Raw genomic sequence first — 21,698 nt, 5'->3', positions numbered from 1 at the left:
TTGGAACTAACTTGTTACGTTATAAGGGACCAACAATTAATACATATCTTCGACACATTTTATGTTCTGCATTGGGTAGTTCTTCTTCAGTTGCAGGAATTAAACGCTACATAGATTATTGTAGCATAGAACAAACATAAATTCACAAGATAATGCTCAAAGATATTCACACACTAGACAACTGTAAATAGATTAATAGTCATATGAATATTCACAAGATAATACTCAAAGATATTCAAACACAAAAGTAGTCACACTACTAGAGAACTATAAACAAATTATCACTCATATGAATATTTACAAGATAATACTCAACGATGTTCACACACGAAGATAGTCACACAACTAGGGAACTGTAAAAAGGATTAGATATTCCAAACACATGTTGTGTACAAGATTTTAGACATTTTTCCCTCACTCTAGACTTATCCTTTGGCCTTAATGTTAGTTGAACACATTTCATCACAACATATTTTGCAACTCCTTCTTTAAATTGCTCCGCATTTTCAAATTCCATCCCCACCTCCCATAATGTCTCCTCACAGTTAGGATCATAATGGATTCTTTTGTTTCTCATGCCTGGCAATTCTATCCACCATCAACTCCTTCTTTATCTTCATCACCCCCCAATTTGCCTTCATAATTGTTTCCTTCTTTCAACCAGTCATCAAACCCAATATTATCAGCACCTGCTTCCCTCAATTCCAATGTTATAAAACTCGAACTGGATCGATCAGTTCGACCGATTGAACCAGGAATCAGTCAATTCTCCAGTCGAATTGAACTGGTTTGTTGCATTTACAACAAACCGGATAGAACCAGGATTAGACCGGAAACCGATGGTCCGACCAATAAACAGTGTGATCCTAGTTTGTTAAGCAAATTTTTGTGGCAAGTAGCTAAACCACTTGCTTTCTTTTCCATATTAGGTTTCCAACAACATTTATATTACCTACATTCTATGGCTTGCTGCATTCTTCCGATGTGGTATAAGATGATGTTGAGAAAATCCCAACATGTGCAGCTATTCTTTTTTAGAGAGGACCAATTTAATTTATTTTTTTAAAAGGCACAAATTGAACTACGTACATACACCAGATTATATTATTACTTATATTATTACTATTATTTGCATACACCAATTGAACTATGTGCATGTACCAATTTAATTACTATTATTTTTTTTAAACAGGTTTATTTATTATTATACCCTAGATTATATATAATTTATGTCATGCCATATTGACATATTGGATTATATATAATTAAAAATAATTTCAAAATAATTTTATATATATTTAATATATATAAATATTATTTATTTATTACATCATCCGGTCCGATCAAGTAACCACTGACCCAATTGTAAATCCAGTTTGATATCTGGTTCAATTTTTATAACATTGCTCAATTCTATCTCTCTTTTCCCTACATCTTTATTCCTCCTAGATTTTTCCTTCTTATAACTCGAGACTGTGTTTATAATCTCTTCAACCTCTTCATCCATGTCACTAGCATCAACAACTTCAAGTTTTGCATTATATAGTTTATTGTCTATTGTATCATATCTAGAACTAGAGCCACTTTCAACATGTGTGTGTGGTAGTTCATTCTCCTCATCCACACCACCTGCATATGACTTCTTTTGATCAACATTACCCTCATGAGCTTCGTTCAATGCCTTAACGGAAATATCTTTTACATTCAATGCCTCAATAGTTATTTCTTCTTTATGCCTCAAGAGTTGGTTTGTCATCTTTATTTACTACGGTATAACTTATTGTATTAGAGGTTGTCTTAATAACCATGTTTATAACACTTGTCAAGTCATCAACATTGTGAAACCCATCTGCCATGTTATACCTTCAACATTCGGTAATAGAGTCCATAAATACATTAACATTATCCATTTTTTTAATCCTTTCGTCATACCACACAAAGCAACATCATTCACAATCTAAAAAGAATATGTTTACCATATTTTTTGTAGTAAAAAGGATCACATACTTGGTTGTTGAACTTTTTTCCTTGATAAAAAAAACTATCAAGAAGTATGTTCTTCTCTAATAATTAAAAGAACATCCAACATAAATTTTTTGTGTGGATCAAAATTACCTAAAACCTAAACAACCCTCAGTGTAATTCATACAACCTCCATCTTTTTTTTAGCTTCCTCTCATGATGCCACCCAATATCGAATAATATATCACCCATGTTTTCCACTGATAAGTAAAAAAAAAAAAAAAAACACATGGAATGAAAATCTTGCATAATACACAATGCGTACAAAAACAATGAAAATAACAAGATTTTCAATAAGAATCTGCCCTCGCAAGTTTTTTATTTTCTAAAAAACAAATTTGCTCTTACTTCTATACAGTATAATAAACATACTTATGCAACTACAATACTTTAACCATCCTCATCAAAGTAATAGAATTTATATAAAAGTTACATAGAAAACATAGTTACATGACACTATTGCTTTAAATCTTCTAAATACATCGTGCTTTTTACATTCTCCTCTTCCTACTTTGAAATCCGATGTTTAAGAATGGTTATTTCTTTGAGATTAAGCATAAAGTCATTTTTCAGAGATTAGGGTTTTAACGATAGTTCGAATTTTCAGTGAATGGTTGATTTTAGGGTTCAAGAGATATGTTGATTTTGGGAGTTAGGGTTTGAACTTAGGAGAGTCTCATATTTTTACCATTTTTTTAAAAGTAATTTTCATTATGTAAATATCGTGGCACATAAATGCATGCAGCATACAAAGTGTCAAGCATTAGGCCATATGTCATGTCTTTTTACTTAGTCAACGTGCATGTATTTTACACCAGGAACACTAGAGACTATTCATTCATTTTTGTATTTTTTTTTTTTTTTAATAAGACATTTTTGTATTTATTTGTTAGGAAATAAACAAGTTTACGGAGCTTTTGAATCATTCTCAAAGTTTAACGAGCAAATCTACTATTTCGGTTAAGCTAAGGGAGCGGCTTATCTATTCGTCCAATTACTAAAGTCAAAGCGGAGTGGCCATGTATGTCATTGCTTGAACGTCATCGTTTTGCCAATTGAAAATCTCCTCCTTTTCAAATCGAATGCTGATTACTTTTCACGTTCATGTCCTGCAAAGCTGTGAACTTCATTGCTCCTAGACACAGCTTATCTTCTTCTTCTTCTTCTTCTCTGGTTATTATGTATTCGCTAGCATCACCAGTTATGCAGCCGTTCACGTTGACATCGTCACTTACTCGATCTTCTCACTCTCTCTATACTCGTTTTCTCTCTACCACATTTCCTCGTTCCATTTTCCCCAATTTCAAAACCCGCCCCAAATTCTATACTAGTGTCCCCAAATCCCCATTTTTATTACAGAATTGCAGTTCTATCACTGCCAAGCCTTCTTCTGAAATTCGGAGGAACCGCACCACTAAATCCGAACCAGACGAGAAACTCCGTGCTCTCCGCGAGCTTTTCTCCAAGCCCGGGATTGGTATCGACGCCTATATTATACCTTCCCAGGATGCTCACCAGGTTAGTTTCTCAGCTAGAAATACCTTTTAGTCTAAATCAGTATCGTATTCGTGGTGGTTATTTGGGCTATGATGAGGTTTTTCAGGATTGTAATCCTTCCAAATCTTATTTCATTGATCTAAGTGAAAAAAAGGGAAGGCTAGTATCGCTAGTCATTTTCCAATTGAGTTTTTGCATTTATGATAATTGTTTGGGTTTTAGATTTTTCTGATTTTTTCCTAATAAGCATTTTGGTTTTGTGGTTGGCAGAGTGAATTCATTGCTGAATGTTATATGCGGAGGGCTTATATATCAGGATTTACCGGTAGTGCTGGCACTGCTGTTGTCACAAAGGAGAAGGCTGCTCTTTGGACAGATGGACGTTATTTTCTTCAGGTTTGAAAAGAATATGCTATGAGTTCACCCTTTTTTCCCCTCTTCTGCAACGTCCAGCTCAAGGCATTAGCTTAGTGCCACTTCTGAAATACTAAGGGCTGTTTATTTCTTTACTTTTCTGATTAGGCTGAGAAGCAGTTGAACTCTAGTTGGACCCTCATGCGGGCTGGTAATCTTGGAGTCCCAACTGCAATGGAATGGCTTAATGATGTTTTGCCTCCTGGAGCTAAAGTTGGCATTGATCCTGTGAGTGATTTCTCAACCCTCCGAATGGACCTACCTTCTTTTTTTTCCTTAACTTTCATTTTTGTAGCAAATAATTTCAACTAGCTGAATGTATTGTACTGTTTGGTCCATTCTAGTTTTGTACTTGGATTAAGGCTTAGATGTTGCTATGTGGCTTTTACCTTTCTTTTGCACAGTTTACCTTCTTTCCTATTTGAAAAAAAAAAATGGTTGCACGGGAATATCGGTTAGCTTTGAATCTGCACTTTCCAAATCTGTGATACCACTTTATCTTTGATGTTGTGAAGGGAGCAGTTTCTCTTTTCTTTTGATGCTGCTGAGGAGTTGAAGGATACTATAGCTCGGAAGAATCACAAGTTGATTTACTTGTATGATTCAAATCTTGTTGATCAAATATGGAAGGAATCAAGGCCAAAATCTCCAAATAAACCAATTAGAGTACATGACCTAAAATATGCAGGTATGAATGTTGTGTCAAAGCTGTCTTCCCTGAGATCCGAGCTTCTTGATGTTGGTGCATCTGCAATCGTTATTTCAATGCTCGATGAAATTGCCTGGCTCCTGAACTTGGTAAGAATTGCAGTCCCCTAGTTTGAGGCAATTTCAGTTAATCTTACATTAGAATAGATATAGAGCTTGAAGATATCATCAATCATTATTTAGCATTTTCTTTGAAAGTTATGCTACCATGTGAGGGATCAATATAAAATAAAGGCAATAGATTTGTTTCTAGGATAAATGCCATATAGCATGTAAAAGATTTTTTTTGTAATTTATCGTTGTCATTTTTTGCAGAGAGGGGGTGATGTACCTCATTCTCCAGTGACATATGCTTACTTAATAGTGGAGATTCATGGAGCCAAATTATTTGTGGACAATTCTAAAATCACACCTGCGGTATCGAATTATTTGAAAGATGCAGGTGTCAAATTGAGGCCCTATGATTCCATCCTTCCTGAGATAGAAAGGTTAGTTCCATATGCACACACACACACATGTATATATATATAGCACTGCCAAAATATTCTAAATGGGAATCATGGGGACGATCATAGTGCCCCTACGGTTCCTGCTGCTGATCCGTCTTCATCTAAACCTTAAATCGATTAGTACTCTCGAGAAGAGGTTATAGTTTCCACTTGCATTCATAGGAAGAAAAACTTACTTTTAGCTTCCTAGAATATGTACAAATGTCCATGCACGCTTGCAACAAGGACTGACCTGATTGTTAAGTTTAAATTGGATAAGATATGTGAACTAGTGGATGTGGACACACAAACTTTACCATATCTCCTAACATGCAAATGATTGCTTCTAGAGATGTGTGGTGTGGATTGTTTATGCGATAGCATTATGCTTGTCCATTTTTATTCAAGTGCCAAACTTAAGTTTTTTCAACCAATTGTTTCGTCTTTTCAGTTTAGCTCTACAAGGGATTGAATTATGGTTGGATACTTCATCCGTGAATGCTGCTGTAGTCCACACCTACATGTCTGCCTGTGATAGGCATCTGGAAAACTTTGGAAATAACAATAATAGTAAAACTAAGACATATGATGGTTCCAACGGTCAACTCCAGGGACCTTCTGGAGTTTTTAAGCCATCACCAATATCTCTGGCAAAAGCAGTGAAAAATTCAGCAGAGTTAGAAGGCATGAAAAGTTCACACTTAAGGTGAGTAGCCGGCTTCTTTGGAATATGATTTAGGGAACAGATGAAATATGTTCTGTATTATTTGCGTTGAACACTGATGATTATGTTGAACTTCTTTTTATTATTGTTGGAAATGCACACGATAGCATGCATTTAGATCTCAAATGAGGTGTTTCTACCCAAGCTTTGGTGAAGTGAGTTGATATTTCTTTTCTAACATTGCCATTTCTTCAGTGGCTCTTAATGTTATGAAAAATAAGTTTTTTTATATGATATTCTGGGAGTTTTATGGGTCATGATGGCTTCGTGGATCTTAAACTACATGGTCAGAAATGCAATTCATTGAATGTTCACCTTGATTTTTACCCATTTGAAAATTTTTAATTGCTCGTGGATGACTGAATTAATGGATGAAAGAAAGAGATTTGATGAACTCGGGTTAAGATAGTTTCATTGTGATGTAGTTTTTAAGAGTTGCACCATGCAATTTGATTGTCCATGTTTTAGAATTTACACGTCATTTGTTTTCTTGTTGATGAAATTCAATTGATAATGTTCCTGAAGAACGCATTGTATATGTATGTCAGACATTGGCAATCACAAAAGCAAATGTGAGTTGAGACTTTATGTTGTCCAAGCTTGTAAAGATAATTAATATGCAGGGATGCAGCTGCTCTTGCACAGTTTTGGGCTTGGCTGGAAGATGAACTAAAAAAAGATGTGAAACTGACAGAAGTAGATGTTGCAGATAAACTTCTTGAATTCCGTTCAGAACAGGCTGGTTTTGTGGATACTAGCTTTGATACGATAAGTGGTATATAGCTTCTATATTCTGTTACAACTGTCTGCTTATTCAACCATATTATTGTTTAGAATTTCTTCACTGACTTCAATGTTCATCTCAGGTTCTGGTGCTAATGGAGCTATTATACACTATAAACCTGAAGTAGAGAGCTGTAGTTTTGTGGATCCAGAAAAGCTCTTTCTATTGGATAGTGGAGCTCAATATGTTGATGGAACAACTGATATAACCAGGACAGTGCACTTTGGTGAACCTACTGCTCGTGAGAAGGAATGCTTCACTCGGGTTCTACAGGTGCTTATCCTTTTTGAATCTTTCTTATGTGTAATAGCTACCAGTGAACATATGGCATTGCAGGTTGGACAATTACTTGTCACAGATGTTTAAGCCAACCTCCTACCTTGTGTTTTATTTGTGTGCTTGAAATATATATTCAATAAGACTTTCGCATTTGAAGGCTTGATGATCTTATTATTTCTGATTCTGAGGTTGCAGGGGCATATAGCCCTTGATCAGGCAGTATTCCCTGAAAATACACCTGGTTTCGTGTTGGATGGATTTGCTCGATCTTGTTTGTGGAAGATAGGGCTTGACTACAGGCATGGTAATTGACCTGCCTATTGTAAACTGATTTCTGATTGATTTTTTTTTTTTTTTTTTTTTTTTTTTGCGATATCACAGTCACAGAGTAGAGGGCGAGCCTTGGCGCAACGGTAAACGTTGTTGTCGTGTGACCAAGAGGTCACGGGTTCGAGTCTTAGGAGCGGCCTCTTGCCAAATAAATTGGTAGGGGAAGGCTTGCTCCCAGTACACCCTTGTGGTGGGATCCCTCCCCGGACCCTCGCTCAGCGGGGACACGTAGTGCACCGGGCCGCCCTTTATCACAGTCACAGAGTGATGCCAGTCATAGGGAATAATAAGATTAACTTTTGTGTTTTCTTCAATTATTCAGGGACTGGACATGGTGTAGGAGCTGCATTAAATGTTCATGAAGGCCCACAAAGCATTAGCTATCGATATGGAAATATGACTCCCTTGCAGAAGGGCATGATAGTAAGCAATGAACCTGGGTATTATGAAGACCATGCTTTTGGAATTCGCATTGAGGTACTATAATCTTTCAGCTATGCAAAATGGACAGTTAATGATTTCATCTTGATCCGCAGTTTTATATCATTACCTTTAATATAGTGCTTGTTTGGACCTTAAGACCCTACAAAATTGTGAAACTTTTATTCCAAAAGAGAGAGTGAGAGAGAGAAATTGTATTGTATTCTGGTCGGTGAAGAATCAAGAATGAGTACATCACCAATTTAGCTGTAGAAATAACAGTTTTCCTCAAAGCAATCTGAGAAGATACTCGGATACTGATTTTATTTTGTTTTTCTTATTTATTTTCTTCCCATCCAACATAAACTCTTAGGTATAAAATCAGAATGTAATGGTTGAAAAAGGCAGGTTTATTTGTGCAAAAGAAATATTGAAGTTCTGATTCCCATTTTTTCACTATAATCTGCAAGTTTCCACATTTTCTTTGAAGGATTTCTGTGAACTATCTCAACTAGCAATGGATTAGGTTTAGCTGAATTGATTACTCCCGTAGCTGACACATTTCCTATAATGCATTGTTGTTTAGATGCATGTCCAATTTTGTCCTGTGTGTAGTTCACTTGACAGTTCTGTTTGGTAGATATATATGAATTATACCGCTGTCTGATTTTCTTGCATATTCAAATTGTTGAAATATCACTGATTTCCTTTTCTGCATTCAGCTGGGATTGATATTTCTCTTTGAAAATACTTTCTCTATGTAATTCCTAACTATTGCACTCTTTTGCAGAATCTTCTTCATGTGGAAGTTGTCGAAACTCCAAATCGCTTTGGAGGAGTAGATTATCTGGGATTTGAAAAGCTCACTTTTTTCCCCATTCAGGTATTTTAATAATTGTATTATAAAGATGATACTTTTATCATGAATTTTGACATTCAAAGAAAATTTGTTTTCTTCGCTGACCAGCAATAAGCAGATTAGATGCAGGCCGTATTTCTTATATTTATTCAGGAGATTATGGACGTATATGATCCATAATCAGCTCTCCTTGATTTTTACTTTTCGATAATCAAGATTTCTACAACAAATATTACATAATGCAACTCTGAACTTTGTTATGGCCCTTTTGTGCTAGAAAATGCTTAGAAACCAAGTTTAAGCGACGGTAGAAGAATTTCTCTTGCTTGAGGAATGTATTTATAATTTAAATTTAAGTTGTTACCCTCTGCAAGAAAAACAGAAGAATGTGCAAAGTTTTTCAATGACACAATTATTCCCTAATTAAAAATGCATTATACTAGAATTCCCCCGCCTTTCGTATCCAAACATAATAAATCGAATATTAATCCTGGCGCTAGGAGTGTCCTTATGGTGTAACTTTCCTCCGAGACTGCAGAGATATCTGCATTGATTAATGACATTCTTGATCTTTTCGGATCAAGTAATTGCAAGGGATCATTATGGTCTCTATTTGCAGTAATAGTTTAGGTTTGAGTTTCATATGAATTCTCTCTTGGAAATCATCTTTAGTGCATTTTGCTGATCTAAAGATTCACTTCTAGTAAATCTAATTTTACTGGTTTCTATCGCAGGCAAAACTGATAGACTTATCCTTGCTCTCTGCTAGTGAGATTGATTGGCTTAATGATTACCATTCACAAGTTTGGGAGAAGGTAAGACCAAATTAGGAAATGTTGTTAAACTTGGGTGCCTTTCAATTATTTTAGCTGTTGTGTTGCTTATTTTGTTGGTGTTCATTTCTTTTTTTTTTTTTTTTGGATGAAACCAAAAAGATATAAGTATTTCATAAACTTTTCATGTTACATCCAAAACAAGTGCATTATAAATGGGCAAAAGCTTTTTTTTAGGCCCTGTACTTGAATGAATTTCTTTTTAGTTTTTAAATAACTTAGCCATTATACTTAGTTTTTAAATAATTCAGTCTTTGACTGATAAATCTATCAAGCATATTTCCAAATCTTTGTTAATTGGCTCTAAGGAAACTGCCAAGATATATTTGACATAAAGATTGGTTCGAAGGAGATGTGCCTAAAGATTTGTAGCCAAGGGTTAAATCTGATATATGGTCAATGCTTTTGATCAATTGGCTACAATTTTCTAGTAGATAGTTCCCATTGTAGTTTATCCGCTAAATGAAGGAAAATTATGTTTTACGTCTACCAGACACCTTGTTTTGTTGCATGATGTGCGTTAAGTCGAATCATTCTGTTACAAATACCTTTTTATAGAATATATCATTTTACTTTGTCAAAGTTCATCACCATCCAATGGTGGAAAAAACAAAGTAAGGCTTACTTTGTAAAAAACAAAGTAAGCATAGCCTAACCCATCATTTTAGAATGGAATTTCAAATTTGTTCAGACTGACATAGGATCTTGCAGGTATCGCCATTGCTGGATGGTCGTGTTCGCGAATGGCTTTGGAACAACACAAGACCGCTTGTCAAACTGTGATCAACCACTCAGAACCCCGAAAAACTGTGGCAACTGGAACATTGTTTTCTCATAGAACTATATGTACTTGTAAAGTGTATATTTCACCCTTCAACAAAATTATGTCTAGTGAATCTTTATCCACTTTCTTTTGCTCAACTATTGTATTTCACAAAGCTGTTATTTGTCACTTCTCGTTTATATGCAAGCCAAACTAATATTGTGTTACAGGGCTTCTAGAGTACAAGCCACCTAATTTTTTCATAAACATTGGGGATTAGAATAATGCTTATTTTGAAGGTATATCCAAAGGTAATGCATAGTTAAAAGAATTTTTATTGTAAATGTTATTTTTAACTGTACCAAAGGATGTACAAACCGATGTTTTAAAAACCAAGTTCAGTATAAATGTCAGGTATCAGGTCTAACATTTGTAATGAATCTGGTGATCCAATCACTGGGTTTTTCACATTTGATGATATCTGAAATTTGTAGTGAATCTGGTGATCCCAATCACTAGGTTTTTCACATTTTAAAACACTGGTTTTGTATTCTGGACACATTTATAATAATTGGAGGAAATTTTTAATTGGACTTTACTTGAAGAATTTTTCTTAAAAGCATTATTTTGAAAGAAAAATCACAAACACGTCCCATCCAAAGTTCAATTGAAGGTAAAATCAAGGGCCAAAATAAAGGCAATTAGGTGCTATGAATTGTTACTTTATTAGTAATTCTGAAAGATAATTACTCACAAAACACATTCTCATTATGGCTTATGCATATCATTCCAGCATAAAGAATCATCGAAGCTGATAATAAGCAAAATTATGTGAGATTAAGTAACTTGAACGAACCAATACGATTAAAAATGAGATGGATTTGTGCTATTCTGGCAAGACATTGTTGAAGAGTACATCTGAAGTTGTGCTAGTCTGATCTGTAATAGAAAGCTGAACATATGTATCGAATGGGAATTGGTAAGATTTAGTGAAATGGCACAATTAATAAATGAAACGCATGCTACAGCGGATATTGTTACCTCTTTTACAACTTATGCGGTATTGGACTCAATGTAGCCAGCTGAGAATACATATTTGATATGGCTTCCGCAAAGTATTCCTTTGCTTGAGGTCTCTTGATCTGCAAGACATTCAAATTAAAACATGGAACTAAAAAAAGGAGAGAGAGAGAGAGAGAGAGAGAGAGAGAGAGAGAGAGAGTGTGTGTGTGTGTCTTCTGCATCCATTGCTTTTCTATCTAGCACATAGCTAAAAAGAAACACTAGTAGCGTTATAATACAACCAATGGGAAAGGCCAGCTAGTCGAACCAGAATTTACCAGAAACATCTACAGAGCTGGTTCTAATCGTGACAATTTCTGACACGGTAATACGATTTATAGAGACAAACTGATTGACACGACATGTGAAGGAAACTACCATTGCAACTTCGAGGCCAATAAACACTATTTGGATGCAGAAACAACAGTTGCAGTCAAACCTTTTTTTTAATTCATTTTTCACAATTAAACAACTAAAACATATTATTATGTCGATGATGATGAAATACATTCAACAAAAGGGACTCTTCTTTTTCTGTGTAAGCACAATAATATATGCTTTAGTATTCTAGCTTGCTTTACTTGTTTCTAGGATCACAAAAAGGTTACCTCACATTCATATTCAACTTAATTCTCAAATGAATATTTGATATAATGTAGCTGAGCATATTAATTACCAGCCTCTATGTAATATGTATTAAATTCATAAAAATGTTTCTCTATTTGATTCCATACTTCAACTTTCACCTACTATCACCAATTTGATGACCAGGGGTCTAGAAAAAATTGAACTGTCTTACCTTAAATGTCGGAGTTAATAAGCCATTCTCCAAAGTGAAAGGTTCAGGCACCAATGTTACAGCTTTTGCAAATTCAAAACCTCTCAACTGCATTATTGTCAGAGAACGAAGATAAATGAAAGATATTAATGCAATCAGGTGGGTTAGAGAGCATGACTCTAGATGGAATTACCTGGGCCTGTTTTCCAACCTCATCCATCTCTGCAAGAACTGCAGTCCCTGCTCTTGGATCATTGCACAATTGTCCTAAATCATCAAACTGCAAATGGATTTGAATAAAGATGAATAAATAAAACCACAAGGAAAAAGAATAAGGTTGCAGCTCTAAAAATGAACAGTCAAGCAAAAGAATTTAGTCCTGCAGCCCACCTCACAAAGCATTCAAAAGAAACTTTCGGACAGCGAGCATCATGAAAACTAAGATAACTAAACTTTTGTACTTTTTCCTTCCCAAAAGGGTTTTCAACAGGTTGGATACCCATACAGGGATTTTCATTAAGTTAAATCTCAGAATCCAGAAACCTAACCTTGATTCCTTCAGATACAGCCCAATCTTTAATTACATCTGGGTCCACAACAACTACAGCTACTAAAGAGGAGTTGAAGCTATCACCTGTAAAGAAATTCAGCACTTCATGGGTATATGAAAACTTAAATCATTGATTAGGAATGTAACAGATTCTTCCATACCATATATAAAACACTGGGAGACAAATCTGCATTTGGCATATACATTCTCAATCTTCTCTGGTGCAATATACTCGCCTTGAGCCAACTTAAAAATGTTTTTCTTCCTGTCAGAAGTTGACATAGAAAGTCAATGAAGAGCTAGAAACTCGACCTTGAAACAATGTTTATTCTCAAGGGATATGACTTCAGAATAATATATCGCATGCATCAAGAGCGATGAGAATTTAGAACAATTCGTTAATAGCTATATAAAAAAGGGCGGCCCGGTCGCATTACGCGTCCCCGCTGAGCGAGGGTCCGGGGAGGGGTCCCACCACAAGGGTGTATTGGGGGCAAGCCTTCCCTTGCCAATTTAATTGGCAAGAGGCCGCTCCTAAGACTCGAACCCGTGACCTCTGGTCACACGACAACAACGTTAATAGCTATATACAATATTAAAATAAATCAAAGCTAGCAGCAACCTGACCTATCAATAATTTTGAGGCGTCCTCCAGGTAACCATAATCCAATATCTCCAGTATGCATCCAACCATCACCACCAAATATTTCCCTCCTGTTCAATTCAGCAGGCTGTCAGACATATGAACAACTAAAGAAATAAATATTTTCATCAAATAAACTTCAATACGTTTGAACATCATCTTTATAGTAGCCTTGGAAGATGGTAGGACCCCTGACACAAATTTCTCCTCGCGGATATGGCTGATCGTCAGAGGTGTAATTCATTTCAGGAACATCTACTAGCTTTATTTCTGAAAGAGGAAAACATAGACTTAAAGGACCATACAGAGACAAGTAGAAAGCCAGGCACATAAAATAAACCACACTCAGAAACAAAACAAAACCATCACACATCTTTCAATATTTGAAGTTCAGTAATCATATCATCCTAAAATCAAGAAGCATCGTGAGACTAATGTGCATTTACAATACGAAGACTTGAAGCTTTTTTTGTCCACAAGAAATGCACAAGCTTATAGAGAAGGACCAAAACGTTTGAGTCTCTTACTGTTCATTCATAAATGCTTAGATTGCTATCTCAGAGGAATGAATGAACAAAGCTTTACTTTAGTCAATCAGAAACTCTACCCTAGCATAATTGAAACCAGATGGTCCTAAAATTTCAAAAAAATTCATCATCTTCCATCATAAAAAAATTCAAAACTTTTGAAGATGATAAAGCTAGGATAGCTTCTTCTGCGCTAAGAAGTTACATAAGACCTTGTTTGTGCTACTGTGTAGGGCTTGACAAATCTCCTCGAATCTATACTCAGTTTTTTTAGTTCATGAAAATTAATCGCTTGCTTTCCTTTTGATTCATATGAAGCTCCCTTCCTTTAGCCACTTAAATATACTTAATTGACACATTGTATCCTAATCACCTGCTGGATAAGAATACCAAAAATATATGAAAATTTGACTTTCCATATGAGTGAGAGAACTCATATTCATTCTGAAAACGGATGAGCCCCACCCCTTTTATGTACCCAGCGCTATCTATCTTCAAAGAACATGGTTATTTCTCTGTATCATGAATATAACTAAATATGCCAACAAGATTACATTTACATGTTAGGTTGATATGTCCACCCATACAGATGACGAACAATTAACTATGCTGTTAGCAAATAAGCAATCACTAAAAAGATTCAATTGATTGCTGAGCAACAGTTAACACCAACCACAGGCGGCACTAGGGGACCCAACATGACCAGATAAATTGTCACCCTCATCCATGACACTTATCACACAAGATGTCTCAGTCATTCCGTAACCCTCAAATACTTGACAGCCAAAGCACCTGCAATAGTTGATATATGTGTTCTTAATCGCTAATGGTACATGTACACAAAGAATAGCTATTCAATATGAGATATTGTAGAATGAAGATCAACTTACACCCTTAGAAAGTCCATTACATCAGGTGACAAAGGTGAAGCACCTGACCCCATAAAACGAACTCGGCCCCCAAGCTTTCCCTTTATTTTATTAAATACCAATCGGTCCCACATTGGTGATGGATTTCGGCCTGAAAAGTCATATTTAACATCAATAAACAGTGGTAAGTAGGAAGAAGGAAGCGTCCATACATTATGCACCTACCATTTTAAGGTAACCTGACAGTTAGTGTAAAGATCTACTTTCAGAATTATTACCATGCATATTTAGGAATTGCAAACTAGTTAAATTTGATTACAAGAAAAGAAAGCTGTGTGCACATACTATTATATGGTGGTATTTTGATGAATGTTGCTACAGGTTACTTAAGACATCCAATAAGAAGATTCAGGATATATTTGAGATAAGAACCAACTAAGAAGATGCAAGAATTCAATGCTAGAGTCTAGACATAGTCACATATACCACTTATAATGGCTTGCTTCTTGGAGTTGTAGGCAGTTGTAAATAGCTTCTCCCTCAAAACACCAGAAGTCTTCACAGCATTTATAATTCTGTGATCATCAATGTAATTCAACATGACTGAATGGAGCATATTATATACACCAAATGACTACAACAAGCCTTTATCCCTACTAGTTGAAGTGAGCTGCATGAATCTCTCTTTTCCAATCAGCCCTGGAGTATATAATACATAACGTAACCGAATAAAACATGGACCTCTTCAACACAATCTTACCCATCATATATACGATTATATAACCGAGGAACACTACAAAATATTGTAGGTCTTAGAACAGCCAAATCATCCATCAACTTCAGGTTGTCCTGCAGAAGAAAGGAATCAAACTGAGAAAAATTCTCAAATGAAGATGCATCCCACAATTAACCTGTTAAGCAATTGATAAGAACAGCACATGACCGCAGAGTAATTCTTAGTATATAGATCTCTAAAGACATTTTTTTATGCAATCCATTATTCCGCTTAATTTATTTTGTTTTAGAAAAAAAAAAAAGAACTTTCAGCCATGACCACTTGTACAATATATCAGGTCACCAGATGGAACTGCCAGCAATCCTTTTTGCAGAACATACTAAGAATAGTTAATAGGAACCCTCATAACCTTTAAAGATGAATAGATTATTGTGTTTGAGATATTTTCTCCTCCAAGAAAATAGATTGCCAGGATATCTAAACTGAGAAGAAAACATTTGACTAAGTTTGACATGGAAATTCGCCCCATAACTTTAGTAGCATTCGTTGTTTTTGGACAAATATATAGCACAGCTAATTTGGATATTATAACTGTAGTGGACTAATGTACAGTATTACTATAATGACATGCAACCACTTCCTCTCTAAATAGAGTAAAAGAAATTAAATGATCCACTAGTATTACTATTATGCCATGCAGAGATCTTGTAAGACCCCAAGGCCAAAACCATACATTTATATCATTAGATATCTGCATGCCTCGCACTAGAATGATCTCTATGGTAAGCTACTATCTCTGGCACTAGTTAAGGATACTTTTTAGTTCTAAATGTGCAGTAATAAACTGAATTACCAAAATTTAATATCAAAGAAATCTCACCTAGTTGTTTAGATTATTAGCCATTTATGCAAACAGACTTGCAATATATAATTCAAACCACTAGGATAGAAGAAACTCTTTACCCCCCACCCCCCCACACACAACTCCTGCATTGAAACAAGGATAAAAGGTCAATTTGGCCTTTCAACTAGGCTTGAAGGGTCAATTTGGTCCAAAATGAACGTTAAGTATTAATTTCACCCTTCACTTTGTTAATTTGGATCAAATTAGTCCAAAATGACGTGTGATCATAAAAAAAACTGATGTGTCAAAAATCACCAATCATATGCTGACATGTGTCACTTGGACTAATTTAACCAAAGATGCCAAGGTGTAAACTAAATTGATACCTAAAGTTCATTTTAGGCCAAACTGAACTGGTCCTGCAAGCCAAGTTTAGGAGCCAAACTGACCCTTTATTCGTCGAGATTGATAAGGCCTTCACATAAAGAGTAACACAGACGTGAAATCTATACCCCTTGATAGAAGCCAACAGCAACACCAGAGTAAGCACACATAATCTGGTTGGCTCGTTCATATATGTGAGCTAAAGGAAGATAAGATATATAACTGCAAAAAGCCAAAAGTGATTAACCAGATTAAGAAAAATGAAATTCCTTCCAGCAAAAGTCTTATCTCTAGGAATATCTTTGCATCATATTTCAAATTAATTACAGGACTTACATATCTGAGGGTTTGAATTTAATTGCAATACTGAAACCAGCAACACTTGCAATCAAGTTTGCATGTGTCAGGACAACTCCCTTTCCAAAGAAGAAACAAATCACCATGAACATAATACTTTAGCTACAGAAGGCCAGAAAGTGCATTTGAAGACCATAAGTCCCTACTCCCTACCTTTGGGGTGCCAGTAGTACCACTGGTGTAACATATAGTTGCTGTGTCCTCAGCTTTAGGAGGTGTAAAAGGCTGCCGATTACTGCGGCCCTAAAAGAAAAAATCTTTATAAGGTGACCCGAAATTTCAGTTGATAATCAGTCCATGTAAAAGCAGATGGCAACAAGTTTGACCCTTGTTCCATAGGGAAATGACTAGTCTGATCACATATCTAGGACAAAATTAGAAGTTCATCAATCAAATTACTAGTAAAATCCACAATTAATAATTAAAATTTTAAATGACTCGATATGCATTTGAGAAGAATAGGAAAAACGACTAGACTTTTTGGTACATCAAAGCAATCTATTCAAGACTGTCAGATTTTTCTCTTCAGCATAAAATAAGAAATTATTAGTAAGATAAAGGGAGGCAAAAGAATAATGCAGTATTTTTCAGCAAGAGAAAAGGGCGGCCCGGTGCACTACGCGTCCCCGCTTAAGCGAGGGTCCGGGGAGGGGTCCCACCACAAGGGTGTACTGGGAGCAATTTTTTTGGCAAGAGGCCGCTCCTAAGAAAAGACGGGAAAAAAAAATCTTCATAATTTTCCAATCACACAGAACACTCACAAGTGATATGAAAGCTATTATCACAACCCACCCACCTGTTCAGACATGATCAAATATTCACTTGTCCAAATTCTAAACAAATGATAAATGGCCCATGGCTTTGACTTTAATACCATGGGAACAACTGTCTCATTAGCTTTTCAAGCAAAGGAACATATATACCCTTATTAACATCCATTATATGCCCACCCAAGTTCTAAGAACGTAAAAATATAATGTAATCATACTTATTGCAATTATTGCATTTATCTCATTTTACACAATCTTAATATGACAAATATAAAAAATATTAGGAATGTTGTTCACATCTAGATGACATAAGTTTTAGGAGACAAATTACCACAGCAAGCAGTTTTGGATAAGCTATGAGCTTGATTCCAGATGTTGAAGAAAGAGGTGGTAACTGTCTGTCTACTCCTCCCACTACCTGTTGTCAGTAGGAGGACAAAATTAAAAAGGTACTGCAACCAGAAATCTTCTTTGTACCTGGTGAATTAATGGTTTTTTCAAGAAATCCATTCAAACATACAGACCACAATAAGTCGCACTGATGGAATCTCAGATACAAAGCTGAGCAACTGCAAGTTCAAAGAAGGAAATTAGATACATTATAAAACCTAAAAAAAACAGCACATAAAATAAGCAATATACATGTAATAGAAGGATCCACCTCCAACTACCAAGCAGATAAAGAAAAAGTTCATACGTATTACTTTAGCTTTATCACAGCCATCAATTTCAAGAATTTATATAAAATACAACACAATAAATAGATAAAGGAAAAACTAAAACAAAGAATAAACTCCGAAAAACTGATTTGGAGGAACTCAGATAATCACCGGATTTGTAGTTTATAATATAGTCCAAAAACAAATTGTTTGAATTCATGCATCAAAAAGTGTCGCTAATGAATAATTTCTTAAGAATGATCTGACAGCTAGTCAGTTTCACACTTTACATATTAGTTAACACATCAGATATCAAATTTCTAAACGAAATCACCAGCCATATTGTAGAGTATAAAATATTATTAAGAAGCAGAGATAAACTGACGATGTTCAAAGTCTCAGGGACACAAAAGATAGCCTGCAGATCAGCATGATCCACAACATACTTAACAGCATCAGGACCTGCACATAGCATTAAACAATTTAATGACATGCAGAATCAGATGAGTAAGATGTACACGACAAAGATACAAACCAAGAGTGTCATATAAGGGAACTGAGATGTAAGAATACGCTGCACAAGCATGATCCAGAATCATCCACTCTGGTCTATTTATAAAATACATTCCAATGGAAGCTCCCTATTTCACAAGAAACCAAATGAAACTACATTTACAGGATACATCATGTAGAAGTACAAAGTATAACCAATGATGCTAGTATCAGAAAGACAAAGAATTTTGTATCCAAAAAGCAACTTACCTTTTGTATCCCATGATAACGAAGACCAGAACCTATTGCTTCTCTAGCTGTGCCTACTTCTCCATATGTCATCCACGTGTAACTTTCATTGTAGAGCACAAGTGATGAAATCTCATTTCAAAATTGCAGTCATTATAAACTAATGCAGGATATTAAACTTGCTCAGCATTAACACATAGATAAAGAAGAAGAGAGATTCTTACTCTCCAACTGTTCCATCCTGCCTAATTCGTGTGCCCAAGTAATTACAGTCTTGAAAAGTTTCAACAGCATGCCTGAAAATCAAAATCAACGACATAGTCTCCCATCTCCAGTAATTATACTCTATCTAGTTTCTTTTTATAGGCTAGACTATTTCTATATAGATTTTCCAGTTGAAAAAAAAACAATTAATTCAACCAAGGGAAACAGAGAGATGCTTACACAAAATTATCGTGTAACGTGGCAATCGTAGGATGATCAGGAAACCTATTTACAAGCTTCAACGGGGACCGTACGGACCTGTTCATAAGAAAAATGATAATATTAACAAAATCTACAAACATAAACGATTGTATCAAAGGTAATGATTCAAATTTCAAACGTACCGATAGACATTCCACTTCCCTGTGTGCAACTTCTCAGGTAGAATCACACTGTACTTTTCGCCTAAATTTTAAAATTCAATTACACGATACTTCAATTAACCAAATGAAGAAGATAATGCAAAACGAAACGAAAAGAGCAAGATATGCAGACTCCAGTAAGAAAAGCACACTTGATGAATCACATTTGGAAAAAAACATACGCTCGTAGTCGCATTAGTCGCAGAAGGACAGATAGGTGTTACCTTGGAAGAAATGCGAAGCAGTGAGATTAGCCTGGAGAAGTGTGTTATCGTCGGTGGTGGAGGGAAGGAGATGGCCCTGAATGGCATTGAGGCGACGTTGAGCTGTGGATTCCATTGAATTTTCTCAGGAAAAATGGTAGGTAGAAAATTTTCTCGGGAGAATGGGAGGGAAAGAAGATGATTATAGTAATTGAGTTAAGACTAAAAGAAATGGATTGGATCAAAGGGCACGGTTCCCATTGGCATGTGTATACCGCGAGAAAAAGGAAGTTCTCTTTTTCCTTTTTTCTTTGTTTATTTCAGTTAGTCTTTACTCTTTACATGATTACAAGCCAAAAATACTCCTTTCATCACTCACTTTTGTAGTAGCTACTTCGTCTTAAATAAAGTAGAGTTGTTAAATTCTGCTTGTTTTAGAAAGATGGGTTGTAGTCCTAGATGTTTAGTTAGGTAATATTTTATATCTCAAAATCAGAGCTCTCCATATTTTATATATATATATATATATATATTGTCTCAATTTTTGTGTCCCTTTCTACATATCTTTCGTTAAAAAAAAAAAAAAAAACAGTCTTCGTTTAATAAAAAAATGATACTTTTTTATGAGAAAGATATGGAAAGGGACACTGAAATGGAAACAACGGATTTTCTTCCCTTCTAAAAAAAATCATCAAACAGTAATAACAGCAACAATAAACAACGATGCTCTGTTTGCTAAAGATGTAAGCACGAGGTTTTGTTTGTCACTTAATTAAAATAATATATTTTATGAGCCAAAATGACCTACACAATAAAAAATGACCATTTTTTATAAGAGAGACATGGAAAAGGACACTGAAATGAGGATAACAAATTTTTTTGCCTTCTAAAAAAAGATCGGCAAGCAGTAGTAACAGCAACAATAAATAACAGTGTTCGACACTGTTTGCTAAAGATGTAAGCACGAGGCTTTGTTTGTCACATTTTGAAACATGTGAATATGTTTGAAAATGAATGAAAACACAAAATTTATTTATTATTTTTCCTTATATTTATTGATGGAAATTTTTTCGACCCTAAACATCTAAATTTCGTTATATCCAAAATTTGTAATAAATTTTCTATCGTGTTGATATTACAAGGGTGTTTGTTTCCTTTATTTTCACCTCTTATTTGTCTTTTAATTTTAAAAATCTCAAAACACAAACTTTATTTATTACTTTCTCTTGTATTTATTGACGGAAATTTTTTTGTCCCTAAACATCTAAATTTCGTTATATCCAAAATTTATAATAAATTTTCTATCGTGTTGATATTACAAGGATGTTTGTTTCCTTTATTTTCATTTCTTGTTTGTCTTTTATTTGTTTTTATACATGAAAATTAGCTTTTTATAAAATAAAGAATTCTGATTTTTGAAAAATCAATTTTTTTCCAACAACACTAAACCATAACAATAAATAATGTGTCATATTGAATAGCTATTATTTATATACTTGAATAGCTATACGACACTATCATGAGTATTATTTTTATTATTAAGATCAAAAAAAGTATTATTTTTATTATTGAGTAAAATTTATTATTGATATTATTAATATTAGTTAGAAAAGTCACTGATTTTTTTATTTTTTTTTTAATTTTTTTTTTTTTTGTCAAGAATCAAACCCACATGGAGTATTTATGTATTTATGTAATTATGTTATCACAATATAAAACAATTATTGCTTTGTGGTAAACAAAAAAGTCTTACACTATGTTCATTTATTTTTTCCCCAAATTTATGTCAACTCATTTATGCCGAGGACCCTTTCAAGATGTCAGGAAG

At 34.8% G+C, this 21,698-nt stretch overlaps 2 protein-coding genes across 3 annotated transcripts; one reads left to right on the top strand and one right to left on the bottom strand.

Moving 5' to 3' along the window:
• The first annotated feature begins 3,133 nt into the window (after positions 1 to 3,133).
• LOC136206507 (aminopeptidase P2) lies at positions 3,134 to 10,310 on the top strand. The gene is made up of 13 exons (XM_065997582.1): positions 3,134 to 3,540; positions 3,790 to 3,915; positions 4,042 to 4,161; positions 4,456 to 4,731; positions 4,957 to 5,129; positions 5,581 to 5,835; positions 6,477 to 6,628; positions 6,720 to 6,910; positions 7,112 to 7,220; positions 7,569 to 7,723; positions 8,457 to 8,549; positions 9,260 to 9,340; positions 10,070 to 10,310. The coding sequence occupies exons 1-13, from the start codon at positions 3,202 to 3,204 to the stop codon at positions 10,139 to 10,141; spliced, it is 2,142 nt and encodes a 713-aa protein (XP_065853654.1). The 5' UTR covers positions 3,134 to 3,201; the 3' UTR covers positions 10,142 to 10,310.
• Positions 10,311 to 10,827: 517 nt separating this feature from the next.
• LOC136206259 (long chain acyl-CoA synthetase 7, peroxisomal-like) lies at positions 10,828 to 20,239 on the bottom strand. Of its 2 annotated transcripts, none has more exons than XM_065997240.1 (24): positions 19,892 to 20,239; positions 19,650 to 19,710; positions 19,486 to 19,563; positions 19,266 to 19,337; positions 19,063 to 19,144; positions 18,836 to 18,941; positions 18,686 to 18,762; positions 18,166 to 18,210; positions 17,973 to 18,059; positions 17,025 to 17,114; positions 16,851 to 16,930; positions 16,643 to 16,736; positions 15,311 to 15,399; positions 15,037 to 15,125; positions 14,572 to 14,701; positions 14,355 to 14,473; positions 13,301 to 13,424; positions 13,139 to 13,225; positions 12,673 to 12,776; positions 12,510 to 12,595; positions 12,155 to 12,241; positions 11,983 to 12,069; positions 11,163 to 11,263; positions 10,828 to 11,060 (listed from the first exon to the last, which is right to left on the bottom strand). In XM_065997240.1, the coding sequence occupies exons 1-23, from the start codon at positions 20,004 to 20,006 to the stop codon at positions 11,168 to 11,170; spliced, it is 2,085 nt and encodes a 694-aa protein (XP_065853312.1). In that variant the 5' UTR covers positions 20,007 to 20,239; the 3' UTR covers positions 10,828 to 11,060; positions 11,163 to 11,167. The 2 variants fall into 2 exon arrangements, with proteins under 2 accessions (XP_065853312.1, XP_065853311.1); XM_065997239.1 differs by having other exon boundaries at positions 10,828 to 11,073; positions 19,892 to 20,237.
• Positions 20,240 to 21,698: the final 1,459 nt, after the last annotated feature.

The sequence above is a fragment of the Euphorbia lathyris genome, chromosome 9 (assembly GCF_963576675.1).
Source record: "Euphorbia lathyris chromosome 9, ddEupLath1.1, whole genome shotgun sequence".
NCBI classification, from domain to species: domain Eukaryota; kingdom Viridiplantae; phylum Streptophyta; class Magnoliopsida; order Malpighiales; family Euphorbiaceae; genus Euphorbia; species Euphorbia lathyris.
The sequence above is the reverse complement of the archived record's forward strand: the minus strand, read 5'-3'. Positions and strand labels throughout refer to the sequence as shown.

What these genes read in the sequence shown, in the direction of transcription:
- LOC136206507 (XM_065997582.1), top strand. Translation starts at nt 3,202, where the DNA reads ATGTATTCGCTAGCATCACCAGTTATGCAGCCGTTCACGTTGACATCG. An exon ending in CTAAAGTTGGCATTGATCCT is followed by an intron (nt 4,162 to 4,455) that starts GTGAGTGATTTC and finishes TGAAGGGAGCAG; the next exon opens with TTTCTCTTTTCTTTTGATGC. An exon ending in ATCCTTCCTGAGATAGAAAG is followed by an intron (nt 5,130 to 5,580) that starts GTTAGTTCCATA and finishes TCGTCTTTTCAG; the next exon opens with TTTAGCTCTACAAGGGATTG.
- LOC136206259 (XM_065997240.1), bottom strand. Translation starts at nt 20,006, where the DNA reads ATGGAATCCACAGCTCAACGTCGCCTCAATGCCATTCAGGGCCATCTC. An exon ending in TGCTTCGCATTTCTTCCAAG is followed by an intron (nt 19,711 to 19,891) that starts GTAACACCTATC and finishes TTTAAAATTTAG; the next exon opens with GCGAAAAGTACAGTGTGATT. An exon ending in GTAATGGACTTTCTAAGGGT is followed by an intron (nt 14,474 to 14,571) that starts GTAAGTTGATCT and finishes CAACTATTGCAG; the next exon opens with GTGCTTTGGCTGTCAAGTAT.